The sequence below is a fragment of the Glycine max genome, chromosome 5, assembly GCF_000004515.6.
Source record: "Glycine max cultivar Williams 82 chromosome 5, Glycine_max_v4.0, whole genome shotgun sequence".
Taxonomy (NCBI): Eukaryota; Viridiplantae; Streptophyta; class Magnoliopsida; order Fabales; family Fabaceae; genus Glycine; species Glycine max.
The window spans coordinates 21,627,809-21,645,399 of record NC_038241.2 but is presented as its reverse complement, the minus strand read 5'-3'; the positions used below and the strand labels follow the sequence as shown (position 1 = coordinate 21,645,399).

Here is a 17,591-nt window from a genome sequence, read left to right as displayed (position 1 = left end):
CATGATTATGAAGGGCCAAGACATTTATAGTAGCCAAGATGAGGCTACTACTTCACCTTCCTCTAGTGAAAGTGAAGAAGCAAAAGGGGAAGAATCTAGTGAAGAAATCTACCCCCAAGAAGAAGGACAACTTTTAATGGTTAAGGAGTAGTGTAAAGAGGTAAGTGTCTCCTCCAAGAGGTTAGCTAAGAAGCAAAGACATTATGAAATAAAGACAAATATTAAAGAAATTTCCCTTCTTAGACAACCTCCACATTTTCTCTTTTGTAAAAAAACACTTGTTAGCATTGCCACACCCTTGGGCTTGAGTTTATTCCTCAAGTAAAGGAGTTGTTGGATGAGGGTTTAGTTCATAAGAGCTTAAATCCTTGTGCTTAGTTGGTGCCCAAAATAGGTATTATTAGGCTCCAAATCCCTAAAATAGGTGGTATGATGAATGTTTTGAGTGGTGCAACCCTATTTTGTAAAATCACTCGTGCACCCAACATCTTCATGATTTGTGTACATAGGGAATCATTAGGTAGGTTTGTTCTTATTTTTAGTTTCAATACAAACTTAGGTACTCATATGGGACACCTTAGGTTTGTCATATTTTTTGGTAGGAATAATCAATATGAAAATACAAAAAGAGGTATGTTTTATTACATTACTTTTCTTAATTTTTTAAATAGTGATCAAGGGGTTCCCATGAACTCTAAGAGAATAAAGGTCATTCCTGAGTGGTAGTTTTGCAATTTCACACGCATTAAGTGAATATTTGATGTGTGTGGTTGGAAATAAATGTAATTGAATTGGGAGAAGCCCAATCCAATTAAATTTTCGAGGGGGGTGAACATTTGCTTGCTTCACCCCATTGCCACATCATATAGTCACACTTTGTGCATGTCCTTCATGCTTCACATGCCTCATGACACCTAAGCACACTTAGTGGAGAATTTTGGACTTGATCTTGGATTAGTGGGCCAAACCATGGCTAAAATTCACTAATCATAATTAGTGAAATTTTGGCTCCACAAATTCAATTTCAAATTCAAGTGAAATTTCAATAGAAATTCAAATTTCCCTCCAATTTTTTGTGACACTTAGGCTATAAATAGAGACCGTGTGTGTGCATTTTTTCAACTTTGATCATTTGAGAATTAAACTTCAAAGTTTAGACTTCTTTAGAAGCACTAAATTTCGTGCTCCTTGTCTCCCTATCCCTCCACTCATCTTCTCCTACCTTCAAGCTCTTATCCATGTCTTCCTATGGTGGTGAGATTCTTCTTGACTCATCTTCTCCTTGAAGGGGAGTCTCCTCTCAACTCTTTTTCTTCTCCATTCCGCTGCCATTAAAATTCAAGAAGCAAAGGACTCCATTGATGAAGAAGATCCAAGGTCTACAAGCTCCAATGAAGCTACATCGTTATGGCTCCTTGAATTTACCTCAAGACATTTTCTTCAATTTCAAGCAACCTGATGTATTATAGGTGGTAATCAAACATCCGAGTCAAAAGTTATGGCCATTTGGAATTTCCCTGAGATTCCGTGTTCAATTTCAGGTGTCTCGATATATTTAAGGCTGTAATCAGACACTCGAGTCAAAAGTTATGGCCGTTTGATTTTATCACGGTATTTCTTGTTCAATTTTTAGCATCTAAGTATATTTTGGGCTCAACTGGACATTCGAGTCAAAAGTTATGGCCGCTTGAATTTACCTCAAGATTTTGTGTTCAATTTCAAGCATCTTGATCTATTATAGGCGGTAATCGGACATCCAAGCCAACAGTTATGGCCGATTGAAGTTTCTCAAAGATTTCGTGTTAAATTTCAAGCATCTCGATATATTTAAGGTTGTAATCGGACATTCGACTCAAAAGTTATGGCCATTTAATTTCATGCATCTCAGTATATTTTGGGCTCAACCGGACATCCGAGTCAAAAGTTATGGCCATTTAATTTCATGCATTTCAGATATTTTGATTATTTTATTATTATTTTTGCTTTTTTGATTTAACCGAGGCTAAGGCATGAACGATCGGTTGGATTTTGTTTTAACGGAGATTAAACGAGATTACAACACAAATGATCGGTTGAAATTCATTTTATCAATTATTACTATCTGTTATGAAAGCATACAAAACAATAATGGACCACTAAGAGTGCATAGAATGAATTGAAAGCTTCGAATTCAAGAACTTACCGATTGAAGATCGAAGAACGATGAAGAACAAACGAAGAACGGCGAAGAACTTCCACAGAATTGCTTACGGAAACGTCTCAAAAGCGTTACGGAAGCACCTCGGCTTGGATTTTTTTCCTTCTTTCTCTTCTCCTCACTAATTTAAAGTGAAAACTCAGTGCAAAAATTGTTGGACCCTTTAAACTCAGCCCCTTTCCCTATTTATAGGAGAAAAGGGGAGGTGGTTGCCGCCCAGCTCGCCCAAAAGCAACCTTTTCTCTAGAGTCTTCTGGATGGGCCCAAATGAGCCCAGTTGCTAACACCACCCCCCATTTTGCTAAATACACCCTCATTTTCGTGTTTTTGGCTGATTTCTTCCCAAAACGTCGCGAAACTTTATGGATCACGCAATGATGCTTGTTTAAGTGTCCCAAAGTGATCAGCCAAGGTCTGCATATCGACAACAAGTGTCCCTGGACAAAATTAGGGTATGACAGGTATTTTTCGCATTCTATATCGAAACGTCGAAAAACCTTTCGTATTGCGCGACAACTGGTGTCAAGCAGCTCAATTCGGCTAGCAATAATCAAAATGTTAGCATATGATAGTCCCCGGACAAAATTAGGGTATGACAGGCCAGGTATTTGCATAGAACTCTATGACTATCTCAGGATCATATTTAGCCACGGGCTTTGTCAGCTGGGTCCATTGCCTCCTAGCAACCTCCGTCTGGAATTCTGGGTACTCCCCTTCTCTCAGTTGGACCCGTCTCTCTTTGAGGAAAGACCAACCCTTGATCGCTTCGGAAACGGTGTCCATCAAACTCAATCTCCGCTTGTGGGGTTGCACTGGATCCCTCCTCTGTGGTGGTCTTTCTAGCCCTTTTTTAGTAAGAAGCTTCTTTGGAGCCATCTACGAAAAAAAGAAAACAAAGGCAAAAGACACTAGTATCTTAGCAAAATTACTAGTCATTGGAATTTTTCTTTTTCCCCTTTTTTTCTTAAAAATTTTATATTATCATATATACATTTTTCCTTACACACACACACACACACACACACACACATATATGTATGCATATATATTTGTACATTTATTTCTAGCAAATCAAGAAGCTAATTTGTGCCCAAAATCACTCTAGAACAGCCTTAACATGAGTCCAAAACAACATTTAAGCACAAATTTAATCCGTTTACTTGCTTCAAATTTAATAAGAAATGGTGGTGACTAAAACTCCACAAGTTACTTGCCCATCAACAACTCAAATGATTTTTTCTCAATTCAGTCCGCAACCCTATGTAAATTATCAATTTGTGTTGATATCATCCCTAGCTAAGTGACTAAACATGTTCACACATCAAAACTTAAAAGAGAACACAACCTAACCCTTGTGGCATTTCATCAAACACTTGGCGTGCACATGTTGAAGTATGAAAAAATGAGGGATAAAGAGCACATATGACATGCAAATTCGTAAAAGAAGAAAGGATAGGCCTAGAGCCATCCAGTACAACCACCAACCTAAGCATTTGATCATGGGTTAATTTACAACTCATCCCACAACCATTGCAAAGCAAGCAACAACCAAAGAACCAAATACCACAAGGAAAAAGTAAAAATAAATAGAGATGGCACTTACTTGAGTGGGATGAATGGAAAGCAAGAATAATTGATACAAATGTGCAGAAAAAAACTTGAATTTTCTCCAACAATGGAGATCCTGTGGGTTCCTATGAAGCTTTTGTTGAGTTTTGAAGAAAATGGGGGAAGATGGGTTGAAATTTGGCTTCATCCCTCCCCCTTTTTATTTTTTCGTCAAACCATGCTCACCCAGGCGAGCTAGCCACTCGCCTAGGCGAGTTGAATTTTTTTTTTTTTTGCAAAGTTCTGGTTATATATTTCCCTTTTAAATGATGTATAAACTTAGGCGAATTCAGGATATAATTCAAGAAAATGAATAAGTATGAAACATGAAATTAAAAAGCAAAGTTAGAGATACTAGGTTGCCTCCTAGGAGTGCTTCTTTAACGTCTTTAGCCGGACGTGGGGTGGTGATCGAGACTTCGCTATTTCATCCTCCCTAACCTCCCTTTTGGTGTGATTGATCTGATCATGGACCTAGCACCTGTTGGCACTTGCCCTAATGCTTTGACAAAGAAAGTGTTAACATCAAAATGTGAAAAAATACTACAAGATGTTTGTATCACCTTTCCACTTGCCCCTAGGCTTACCCAAGTTGGTGTGGCCCTGACCATCACCCAAAATGACTCTTCATTCATTTTCCAATTTGCAGGATCCCTTGATGATAAGATGCACATGCATGCATGTTTATGATTGAACGTCAAATGAAATAATTAACGGGTGTTGTCGTGTTCAATTTTACTTAACGTTTACGGCAACCCTGTTGAACGAGTCGAATTGCCCCGAAATAACAGTCGTGTGAGTGAGTGATGTGTCATTATTTTCTCCTATTTCTTAACCCTTTTTGTCACCATTTTAATTACTGATTAGCCTTAATTGTCAAATTAATTATGCAATTTTATCATTTGGGCCTACTTGACTAATTTTGTGTTTTTAATTTAATTTCAGGAGAATTATAAGCAATTAGGCTTGAATCCGAAATTGGGCTTGGACTTGAAGAGAACAGACAATTTTATTTTATCAAATCTTATCTTATCTAGATTTTATTTCATCTAGATTTTATTTCATCCAATCTTATCTTATCTTGTCCAGATTTTATTTTATTTCGTTTATGGGCTTGGACTTAAAATAGATTTGTAAGCTTTGGGGTTGAGGACCTATATAACAGCACCAGAGTTTTAGTTTAGGAGTTTTTTGGAGAGGATAATAATTATAGGATTTTAGAATTCCAGTTTTTACTATTCATGCACACTGTTCACGTAGAATAAAATTCGTTTTCTGTAATTTCATTTCTGCTTCAATCTTCAATTTCGTTTTCTACTGATTAATGGAAGGCTAAGTCTCCAGCGTTGTTTTCTCTTGATGATCAAGCACAGCTCTCTTTGAGGTTTTGTTATTACTATTGAATTCTGATCAGTTTTTCCTCTTCACCAATTACTCTGTATTTGTCGCTATTAATCCATGCATGCTTAGTGCTTGATTAATTGTCTCTGCGCTTAATTTACGTTCATGCTTAATGATCAGTTTCATTCATGATTAATTGGTGTATGTGTTGCTTAATCACATAATGATAGCCTTATGTTAATTTTCGTTAGTAATTTAATTTAGGGTTGGATTAAGTGGTTGAACTGATTAAGGATAAATTCTTGTAACCTAAAATAAGAGACTTGCTTGTGAATCAAGGGGAAACAACATGTTTTAATTATGTTATTTCTTTAATTCGAAATTGCTTGCGGTTTAATTTACAAAAGCAAACACCCCCCCCCCCCAATTCATTACTATTTTATTACTATCTATTATGAACGTTTGGTTGACCATTGCTCGTTGGGAGACAACCTAGGATCACTTCCTAGATACTGCATTTTTAATGTTTATTTGATTCGGGTACGGCCTCGATCAGTGAGCAAAAATGAGAGTGTATGTTCTTAAAGACAATAATAAAAAAGCAAAGAACACAACACTGGAGGGAGAGATGCAAATCATTAATCCATATTTATTAATGTTTTGATTATGGTTTACAAACATTTTAGGACTTGGAGATCCTAATGAGTCATTGAGGAAGCCCAAACATTGAGCCTTCGAATATACCCAAGCGTTACACGTAATACCGCTAGATGATGTCGGAATTCACAGGCGAAGGCAACTCTTCATCATCCATGTTGGTGACCCATTCTGGCACGATATTGGCGACCCATTCTGGGTACCAAGCCACGACCAAGAAACCAGCATCGAATTGCTTCTTCACTTCCTCCTTTATTTTCAGGGACATCTCGGGCTTCATTCTCCTCAGTTTTTGCTTTACCAGGGAACACTTGGGATTCAGAGGTAGTTGTATTGCACGATGTTCGAGCTCAAACCGGGCATATCCTAGTAGGACCAAGCTAAGATGTATTGGTAGTCTCGCAATAGAGTCACCAACTCATCTCGGATGTTTGCGGACATGCAAGTGCTGACCTTGACCTCTTTTCTCTCTCCACCAACGCCTAAGTTCACAACTTCTGTTTCCTCTCAGTGTGGCTTCACTTGCCTTTCTTCTTGTTCCACCATTCTCTTCAAATCTAGGTTCTCCCTTCTTGGCTTGATTTATTAGTTGCTCAAAATCAACCTTCGGGTCCTTGTTATCACTACTTTCATAGGACTCGTTGTTTGATCTGTGTCACATCATTTAATCGCAACAAATATAAATATGCAGAAGAATGAAAATAGATGAAAGTGTGAGAGGGAACACATCAAATGAAAAGGGTTGTGTATTTGTAATTGTGGGAATATTAGATTGTGATAACACATCAAATGAAAGTGCGAGAGTTTTAGTCGATGAATACGACTAACTTTTGTGTATAAAACCTGTGTATATTGTATCAAACTTTCCTAATTTATAGTTGTTTTGTAATACTATAAGTACTTTTTGTTAAATATAGGTAATAGATAATTTATACTTTTGTTTTGTGCGTTTAATAATCAATTTCTCTCAATTTCAGGTTAAATAGGAAACTTTGGAAAAATGTTGTTTTTAACTCTTTCGCTAAGCCAAGATGCTGGCTTAGCGAGAATTCACCAAGCGCAACCTTCAGTGGCTAAGCGCGAGGAAGAATCCAAAAGAAGATGAGCTGTCAAGTTCGCTAAGCACACCACTCCAGGTCATCAAGCACACCGCTTCAGCTCATTCGCTAAGCAAAACAAACGCGCTAAGCCAAAATCCACTTATGCACATTAAGCGATCTAGATCTGCGCTAAGTGCACGAGCACGAACAAGGCCACCTATTTAAGCCTGAAATCAGATTTGCAAAGGGAGTTTGGCACTTTTCTTGAGAAGCTCTACATGCACAAAGGTTCTAGAGAGAGAAAAGTCCAAGTTCCAGAGATTTCTGAGAGATTTTGCTATGCGAAGATCTGCAGAGACGCGAGTTCGAAGCGAAAGCCGTTCTGAGAGCTTGAGATGAGTTTGTGAGTAATTGTGAGATCCTAGAGGTAAAGGAGACATCCTCACCACTTGTGTTTTTGCAGTCTTTCAGCTTCTTCTTCTCTTTGTTGTAAAGGAGGTTTCCAGACTATGGATAGCTAAATCCTCTGTTGGATCTTCCCTGTAGGTACCTGATGTAAATATAATTCTATCTATGTAATGATGTTTTGTGTGTTCTCTGTGCTATCTTCTTTTCATTCCAGTGTGCTTTTACCTTGATCACGTAGATGCATGCTTTGTTAGGGTCATTCAATAGTGGAAACTGGTCTGATTCTAAAGTCCTTGATAGTACAGGACTAAGTTGTTATGCTATCATAAGGAATCGGGGTATAAGAACTTAGTTGTGTATGTGTGTCTTAATGCGGTCTTGGTTGAGTTTAGTCTTACAAGAGGAATCTATGGACGAGGCTGGATCAGGACTAGGCTAGGCTATCATGAGGAATCGGGGTCTAGCAGCCCAGGAGACAACATAGGAATGCATGAGCATTGTTAAATAGAGAACATCCTTTTTAGCATCAGGAACCTATGAGGAAGACCAACACATTCTCTACTTGTTTTTACATAGTATTTCTCTTGCGTGATTTTCTTTCTTTTTTCCTAGATAGTTTAAATACCTGTTCATAACCACAGTCATATTTTCATACCAGACGCCTATTTATCGAAATAGCTTTCCAAATAACACAAGTTCCCCCAGAGTTTGATACTCGATTCTTACCGTTTTATACTACTTGTGCGATCCGGTACACTTGCCGGTTGCGAACAAGTTTTTGGCGCTGTTGCCAGGGAACTTCTTTTTATCTGGGAAGTTAGCTCGTTTTTAGGTGTCTATTCTTTATTTGTTATTCTTTGATTGTCTCTATGAATATTTTTTCTTCAATTTATATTTATCTTCTCTTATTGAACTAGATTATTGCGGCCTGTTAGTATTCTACGTGTATAGACTCTCGAACAGGTGATTTAGTACTCCTCACTAAGGCAACTCCTTCACTGCTATATCATGAAGATTATTATCTCAATCCCATTAATGAACTGTGATTTAGCCAGAGGAGAGCAGCATAAAGACAGTTGTTATTTTTATTCTATAAATAACCATGACTAGAGACAAGAACCGGTCATGTATGAATACCTTGAAGAGCAAAGAGTCCCTGATCTTGAGAGTATTTTGGCAGACTTCATGACATACCAAGCCAGCTCTAAAGGATCTTGTTATGGAATGCAGCAGCAGGGAACTCAATTTCAAAGGAACCAATCTTCTACAGGCTATCACTGGGAGTCATGTTGGCTACCAGATTATGATGATAAAGCGGAAGGAGTTATTAATCTGGATGATCTACTAATGCAATTTAAAGATGCAGTAGAGTCAATGCAACATGCTTTTAGAAGAATTGCAACTCAGATTAGTAAGTTGGTGGATGACATGGCTAACACTGAGGCTAGACAAGAGGAAGAGCGTGTAGAGATTGAAACGTATCAAGAAAGCATTTTTCAAGTTACCTCCATCCATCATCATATGACCACTGAAGAGGAAACGTCTAAAGTCTCCAGTACTCCAGAATACTCCTGCTCGGCCGCTGCTGGCTATGTTAGAGGAACAGAGAAAGGTAGATTGGAACTCACTGTAGAGGATCAAAAAGTCTCTTTTGACCTCTTTGAGGCCATGAAACATTCAGATATGGGTGATGCTTGTTCTGAGGACGAAGAGGTGGAACAGGAAATAGTATTAACAACTTCAACCATGATACAACATTTTCCTTTGGAAAAAGAATTGGGTGATGAGATGGACAGCTTAGTCGATAATGAAGAGTGTGATGATCCGAAAGACAATTGTGTTGATCGTGTGGTTTTCGAAAAATTGGAGAAAATGAGACCACCAGAAAAGCCCAAAGCAGAATTAAAAACCCTTCCAGCACATCTAAAGTATATATTCATGGAAGATGACGAGACTAAATCGGTCATAATTAGTAACTCTTTAAAGAAGGAAGAAGAGGATCAACTGGTGCAGATTCTAAAACATCGTAAAGCGGCTATTGGTTGGCACATTTCAGATCTGAAGGGAATCATCCCATCATATTGTATGCATAAAATCAATCTGGAAACCAATTTTAAACCGGTGCGACAGCCTCAGAGAAGGTTGAATCCTATAATGAAGGAAGAGGTAAGAAAAGAGGTGCTCAAATTACTAGAGGCGGGCCTCATTTATCCAATTTCAGATAGCTCATGGGTCAGTCCTATTCAAGTTGTTCCAAAAAAAGGAGGAATGATAGTAGTGAAGAATGATCAAAATGAACTAACTCCTACTAGAACAGTCACAGGATGGCGTATGTGCATCGACTATAGAAAGCTTAATGAAGCCATAAGAAAAGATCACTACCCACTTCCTTTCATGGATCAAATGCTCGAAAGACTTGTAGGGCAATCTTTCAACTGTTTTTTAGATGGATATTCAGGTTATAATCCGATTGTTGTAGACCCCCAAGACCAATAAAAGACAGCTTTCACATGTCCCTTCGGTGTTTTTGCTTATCGCCGCATGCCATTCGGGTTATGTAATGCTCTTGCTATGTTCCAAAGATGTATGATGGCTATCTTTGCTGACAAGGTAGAGAAATGCATTGAAGTCTTTATGGATGATTTTTCAGTCTTTGGTGCATCTTTTGAGAATTGTTTAGCAAATCTAGACAAGGTATTACAGCAGTGTGAAGAATCTAAACTAGTACTTAACTGGGAGAAATGTCATTTTATGGTTCAAGAAGGCATCGTGTTGGGACACAAGATTTCAAAAAATGGAATCGAGGTGGACAAAGCAAAACTAGATGTTATTGATAAACTTCCACCTCCAGTCAATGTGAAAGGCATCCGCAGTTTTTTGGGTCGTGCAGGATTTTATCGACGGTTCATTAAAGACTTCTCCAAAATTGCGAAACCTCTCAGCAACTTGTTGAACAAGGAGGTTGTGTTTGTGTTTGATGACGAATGTTTAGAAGCCTTTAACACCTTCAAAGCTAAATTGGTTTCTGCTCCTGTGATCACATCACCAGACTAGGGACAAGAATTTGAATTAATGTGTGATGCAAGTGATTACGCAGTAGGTGCTGTGCTCGGGCAGAGGAAAGGCAGAGTATTTCATACCATCTATTATGCTAGCAAAGTATTGAGTGATGCGCAGATTAACTACGCCACCACTGAGAAGGAATTGCTGGCAACTGTGTTCGCACTTGAGAAATTCTGATCTTATCTGGTAGGATCAAGGATATTGATCTACACTGAACATGTTGCAATCAAATATTTGTTGCGCAAAGCTAATTCTAAGCCACGATTGATCAGATGGATACTGCTGCTTCAAGAATTTGATTTGGTCATCAAGGACAAAAAAGGATTTGAAAATGTGGTAGCCAATCACCTATCCAGATTGGTGAATGAGGATGTCACCTCAAAGGAAGATGAAATAAGAGATAAGTTCCCAGACGAATCCTTGTTTTTGATTGAAGGGAGACCCTAGTTTGCTGACATGGCTAATTTTAAGGCAGTCGGGGTCATTCCTAAAGACCTCAATTGGCAACAAAGAAAGAGGTTCTTCTCTGATGCGCGACATTATGTTTGGGATGACCCCCACTTGTTCAAAATGGGTGCAGATAACCTCCTTAGGAGATGTGTGACAAGTGAGGAAGCCAAAGGCATACTGTGGCACTATCACAATTCACCGTGTGGTGGGCATTATGGCGGAAGCAAAACAGCAGCCAAGGTCTTACAATCAGGATTTTTTTGGCCAAGAATTTTCAAAGACGCCCATCGTCATGTCTTAAAATGTGACCAATGTCAGAGAATCGGGGAAATTTCTTGAAGAAATGAGATGCCTCTGCAAAAAAATATGGAAGTTGAAGTTTTTTATTGTTGGGGTATTGATTTCATGGGCCCTTTTCCTTCATCATCAGGGAATGAGTATATTCTAGTAGCCGTTGATTACGTATCTAAATGGGTGGAAGCTATGGCCACTGCAAGGAATGATGCTAAAATTATGGTGAAATTTATCAAGAAAAACATTTTTTCTTGATTTGGAGTACCTCGCATACTGATCAGTGATGGTGGTTCGCACTTCTGTAATACTCAACTCTAAAAGGTATTGGGACAATACCATGTGAATCATAGAGTGGCATCCCCCTACCATCCACAAACTAATGGGCAAGTCGAAGTCTCTAACCAAGAATTAAAGAAAATACTAGAAAAAACAGTGGCATCAACTAGAAAAGACTGGTCATCCAAATTGGAAGACGCATTGTGGGCCTATAGAACTGCATACAAAACTCCAATTGGGCTATCTCCGTTTTAATTGGTATATGGCAAATCATGTCATTTACCAGTTGAAATGGAACATAAGGCATATTGGGCTCTAAAATTTCTGAACTTTGATGAGAAGGCATCCAGAGAGCAGACAAAGATCCAGTTGCTGGAACTAGAAGAAATGTGATTAACAGCTTATGAATCTACGCAACTTTACAAAGAAAAGGTGAAGATGTATCATGATAAGAAGTTGTTGAAGAGAGAATTCAAATTGGGACAAGAAGTACTACTATTTAATTCAAGATTGAAATTATTTCCTGGTAAGCTGAAATCCAAATGGTCTGGACCCTTTGTTATTAAGAAAGTTCGCTCTTACGGTGCAATAGAGCTGTATGACCCACAATCTCAGGATCCGGAAAGGACATGGGTTGTCAATGGCCAAAGGCTAAAACTGTATCATGGAAAAGAATTTATCAGGACACAGGACACTGTTCATTTAATCGCCAAGTGAGGTAAAAGCGTCAAGCTAATGACGTTAAAGAAGCGCTTCCTGGGAGGCGACCCAGTTTTAATCTTTGTTGTGTTTGTTTTTACATGCATTTTATCATTAGGAACTTGCTTAATAATCTTTACATGGAGCATATCAACCTCTCTTTGAATGTGAAATTAAGGGTTTTAATTTCTTGGGAAAGGACTAAGTTATAACTCAGAAAAATCTTTTTGAAAATTAGTCCTTTCACTAAGCGCCTGCTTCTCGCTAAGCGCATAATCACTCATGCACTAAGCCACGAGTTTAAGCTCTTAGCACACCACTCTGACACCTAAGGTTATTTCCGCTAAGCTAGCCAAGGTTTAGCTAAGCCAAAATCAATTCGAGTTGAATTCTGCTAAGCGACAAACTGATCGCTGAGCGATGGCTTCCCTTGGCTAAGCGCGACCCTATGTCGCCAAGCGCTATTCATTGCAGTCAGAATTGAGGGCCATGGGGCTGAGCATGTAATCTGCTGGATAAGCGGATATTCTTGCGATTTAAACTGGATTTGATTTAGCTTAGCACCATTCATATCCGCTAAGCTTAATTGCTTGCGGAAGCTTGTGCGCTAAGCGGATCTCTTAACCGCTCAGTGCTAGCTTCACTGCACATAAAATACATGATTTCTGCTAAGCGGGCTCAGATCTTGGCTTAGCGAGAGTTGCAGGTTTTCTGATCTGTAGATCTCGCTAAGCGGTAGATTTAACTCACTAAGCTAAGTATTTGTGTGCTAAAAAAAAACCCAAATGAGTCTCCCGCTTAGCGCGAGCCCCTCTAAGCGGCTGGCCTTGGAAAACCAAACGACTCTCCCGCTTAGTGAAGTGTTCGCTAAGCGGGAGCGTCAAAAAACCATTGGTTAAGTGTAACTTCAGCACAATGACAAGTGCTGAGTGTAGGGATAGCTGGAGAATTATGCATAAACTATATCATCTCTTTCTCCCTCTTTCATCTAATCCAGCATCTACATTGGGTCAACTGTATCAGCGGTTCAAGTAAGTTCCTCATGATCCTTATCTTTGTTATTTTGCTCAACATTAGGATAGATAACTTTTAAAACTAGCTTTAGGAATTATAGGATTGTAGTATATGTAGGAATAGCTTAAGATTAGGTGTCTATATAGGGTGTCTGTTGATAGGTATGTTGGAAACTTTGCATGCGTAATCTACCTATTAGAGGTTTCAATTTTAGAAGAATATGAACTGTGTTTTCTGTTGTTTTCTGGAAATTTGCAATGAACTCAATCAGCAAGCCTTCAGCGCTCAGCGAGTTCATCTATACTCATTGCACACATGCATTTCCGATAGAACTTGTTGAGCGCACTTGAAGCGCTAAGCGAGTCTAGCAATGCCCATTGATTGTTTCAATAGAACTCACTGATCGCACCTTTTGCACTGAGCGAGTCTATCAATAGTAGTTGTATTCTTCAATAGAATTCGCTAAGCGTATTTGTCGCGCTAAGCGATCAGATCTATAGAGGATAGATAAGTACTTGTGGCTAAGTGAGGCTGATTCGCCAAGCCCAAGTAACTTATATTTTTTTTTCATGATAGTCGTGCGCTGAGCCAGTATCCTTGCGCCAAGCGAAGTTCTTTACGGCAGTGACTGAGCTGTGCGACCCATTTCGCTAAGCTCCCATAACTTAGTAGAATTTGTGAAAATTTTACTGTGTAATACCGCTAAGCATGGCTCAGGGAGAGCTAAGCACACATCATTGCAGCAAGTTTTAGGCTTAGCGGGATCTATAGGCGCCAAGCGGGTATAGTGTTTTCTGTGAAGACTCGCTAAGCGAACCCTTTTTCACTAAGCAGTCTATATTGTTTTGTAAGGACTCACAAATGGCCTCAAGAAAGAGAGCAAGAGCTGAAGACATTCCTTCATCATCCAACCCACCTCCTCCAACAGTAACCATGGAACCAGATGGCCTACAAGCACAACCTATAGTTCCTATGTTGCAAAGCCTATTCCGGGGGCAGCTGATTATTGTCTACAACCAGCAGCAGTTGGCTCATAACAAGCCAATAGTATCCATGGAGCAATTTTTAGATAAAGTGGCCTGGCCTGAAGCTCAGCTGCCGTTAGGAAGATCTTCCGAGGTTGTGCCCCCTAGTCCCATACCAACATGGACAGAGCCTGCACCAGGTGAGTCGCAACCACCAGTAGGAGACCCACAGGCTTCCCCGGAGGTTGAGATTCTACCACCTCCACCAGCTCCACCGGCACCACCTTTGATACTCATTCCTGATGACTCAGATAACGAAGTTGCAGCTCCTCCTGACTCACCAGCCTATTACCTAGAGGATGGTTCGGACTTTTTTGACTAGATGGACTAGTGAGGAAGTTGTGGTCCATCTTGACAAGAATGTGGATATTTCTGGAGATTTTATGCTTCTTTTTGTTTTTGAATTATTAGTATAACTTTGATGGTAGTACATTAGTTACTTTTTGTTAGTTTTGTGCATGAGTAGTGATGCAATCCTACCCCCCAAGGGCATTGGATAGAAGACTCCAAGAACATTGGGCCAAAGATGCAAGAGAAGGCCCTAGGGTTCTCATGAGCCTTAGGGTAGATTTTGGGCCCATGGGCTAAGTATGAGCCCACTTATCTTTGTACATATTATATTAAGGTTTCATTAATTTTGGGTCTTGTATTTAGGGCTCCATAATGTAGGTAGGGTACCCTAGAAATATAGGATTTTTCAGCCCTTGTATTTTAGGGCACCTAGACTAGTTTTTGTATTAGGGGTAGTTTTGTAATTTCACATGCACTAAGTGAATATTTGATGTGTGTGGTTGGAAATAAATTTAATTGAATTGGTAGAAGCCCAATCCAATTAAATTTTAGAGGGGGAGGTGAGCATTTGCTTACTACACCCCATTGCCACATCATATAGTCACACTTTGTGCATGTCCTTCATGCTTTACATGCCTCATGACACCTAAGCACACTTAGTGGAGAATCTTGGAATTGATATTGGATTAGTGGGCTGAACCATAACTAAAATTCACTAATCATAATTAGTAAAATTTTGGCCCCAAAGTTTGGCTCCACAAATTCAAGTGAAATTTGAATTGAAATTCAAATTTCCCTCCAATTTTGTGTGACACTTAGGCTATAAATAGAGGTCATGTGTGTGCATTTTTTTCAACTTTGATCATTTGAATAATAAACTTCAGATTTCATAGCTCATTTAGAGCACAAAATTTCGTGCTCTTCTCTCCCTCTCCCCTCATTCATCTCCTTCTTCCTCCAAGCTCTTATCCATGGCCTCCTATGGTGGTGAGCTTCTTCTAGACTCATCTTCTCCTTGAAGTGGCATCTCCTCTCTCTCTTCCTTTCTCCATTCCGCTGCCATTCATCTTCCAAGAAGCAAAGTAATCCATTGATGAAGAAGATCCTAGGCCTACAAGCTCCAATGGAGCTTACATCATGTGGTATCAAGAGCATCTTCATCTAGGTGATGTTCTTTTGCTTCCTCTATCTTTTTGTTCAGTAAATTCTCTTTAATTCTTTGTTCTTCATCTTATTCTCCTTGTATATCCTCCATTGTCTTGTGGTTTGGTGCTGTTTAGAGTAGATTAAAAAAAATAAACCGATTAAATCTTAGATCTACACTTGTTCTTGCTTTTCTATGGTTCAAATTTTGTAGATCTACTCTTGAATCTTGTTTTTGTGTTGATTTTAGGTTCTATCATTTTTCATTCATAATATTCTTGTTCTGAACCTTAGATCTAAATGTTCTTCCAAAATATTGATTATAAAAAAAAACACAAAAATCTAAGTGTAAATCACTTAATCCATGTTGTCTTAGAGTCATGTTTAGTCATAGTAATTGTCACATTATGTTCTAAGTTTGTGTTGAATTTTTATTTTGTTGATTGAATTCTAGATACATTTGTTCATGTATTCTTGTCATTCTTATCCTATCTTTTGAATTTTGAGTCTAATTCATGCATGTTATTTAGTTCATAACATGTTCTAAATCAATTCCTAGAAGTAGTCTTGTTCTTGAACTTTTTTTTGTTTTCTAAGTTTCCTACATGATGCCTATGATGAAGTTGAGTTGTGGTGCTGAGTTGTGGCTGGATTTGTGAATCAAAATAAGTCTTAAGCTATCTTGAATTGTGTTATTCAAGATAATTGAGCATAAGCAAACACAAATTGTAACTATCCAAGCCATAAGCAACATAAACACTACTCTTGATTTCTAGGTTGAAATCGCTGGTGCTGGCAGCTTGAACATACAAATTTGTATAAATTACTGGGAATCGGTCACCACGTTTTTTGAACTTAACGTTTTACTGAATTTTCTAGACATCTGGACCAAAATTATAAAAAAAGAACCAAGCGATTTCGATTAAAGGAAAAAATAAGAAAAATCGAACAAGTTGGCAGAAAAATCAGTGTCCAGGAAAAAAAAAGTGAAAGGAAAGTATGCTTGTTGTTTTGGCTCAAAATTTGCTCTATAATTGGTGCCTATTTTATACCAATCCTAGTTCTGAAATTTCAATTGAAAATTATTGTGAAAAAAAGTGCCAAAACTAGAGGTTTCTTGAGTCTTTTTTTTTATAGTTTTTCTACTCTACTCTAGAGCCATTCTAGGTTTCTCTTTGAGTCCTAGCTTGCTTTTTTTGTGGTTTTCATTGCTTTAATTGTTGAATAATCCTTGGAAATTTGTCTTGTTAAAACTCTATTAGTCTAGCTTTTATTCCAATTTTTTATGTCTTTGGTTATTGCTTGTCTCTTTGTTTCCTTGCTTGTCAGTTGCCATATAGGGAATTGAAAAGGAGTATTGGTGTCATATCTTGAAGAATTCGAGTAAAGAAGCAAGGGGCCAACCACCTTAAGAGCTATTGGACTAAGAAGCACTCCAAATTGAGTGAAACAGTAAAGAGAGAATAGCCACCACAATTGAGTTTTTTTTTTTTTTTTTAATTTTGTAATTGGCAATTTGTTTTGCTTTCAAATTTGGTAACAAAAAGGCCTTTCATTGGAAGTAAGTTGGGAGCCTCCAATAGGTCACCCTACTTCCATTTGTGTGTAATAATTTTAGGCAATTTTCCCTTAGGATAGTGAATGTTTTGTTGGGAACCTTAAACGAGGTCATCCAAACACTCTTAGGATCCGCCTAGTTTGCATTTCTTGCTTACTTTCGTAGCTTATTTCCTTTACCCTCCATTGTCAAACCGCCTAGATAGCTTGCCTTTTACCAATTAGTTTTTACCTTATCTTTCACACCTCTTTTAGTGTTTATTTTGGCTAGTTTCAACCATAGTTTCTTTTACCTTTTGTTTTCAAACCCCCAACAACAAAGAACCACAACTTAGAAACCATCATGAGTCTTAATTCTTCATCTAATATTAATGGTGAGGGTTCTACTACTAAGGACCCCTTGTATAAGATATTAGATGAGTTGAGATCCCTTAAGTTGTGGAAAGAAAAACAAGAAAGAAAAGAAAAAGGAAAAAAAGAGTGGAAGAAATAAGTCAAGATGAAAAAGAGAAAATAAGGGAAGAAGAA

At 38.4% G+C, this 17,591-nt stretch overlaps 1 protein-coding gene across 1 annotated transcript; it reads left to right on the top strand.

Moving 5' to 3' along the window:
• Positions 1-13,908: 13,908 nt before the first annotated feature.
• Positions 13,909-14,394, top strand: LOC106798824 (verprolin-like). The gene has a single exon (XM_014775999.1). The coding sequence runs from the start codon at positions 13,909-13,911 to the stop codon at positions 14,392-14,394; it is 486 nt and encodes a 161-aa protein (XP_014631485.1).
• Positions 14,395-17,591: the final 3,197 nt, after the last annotated feature.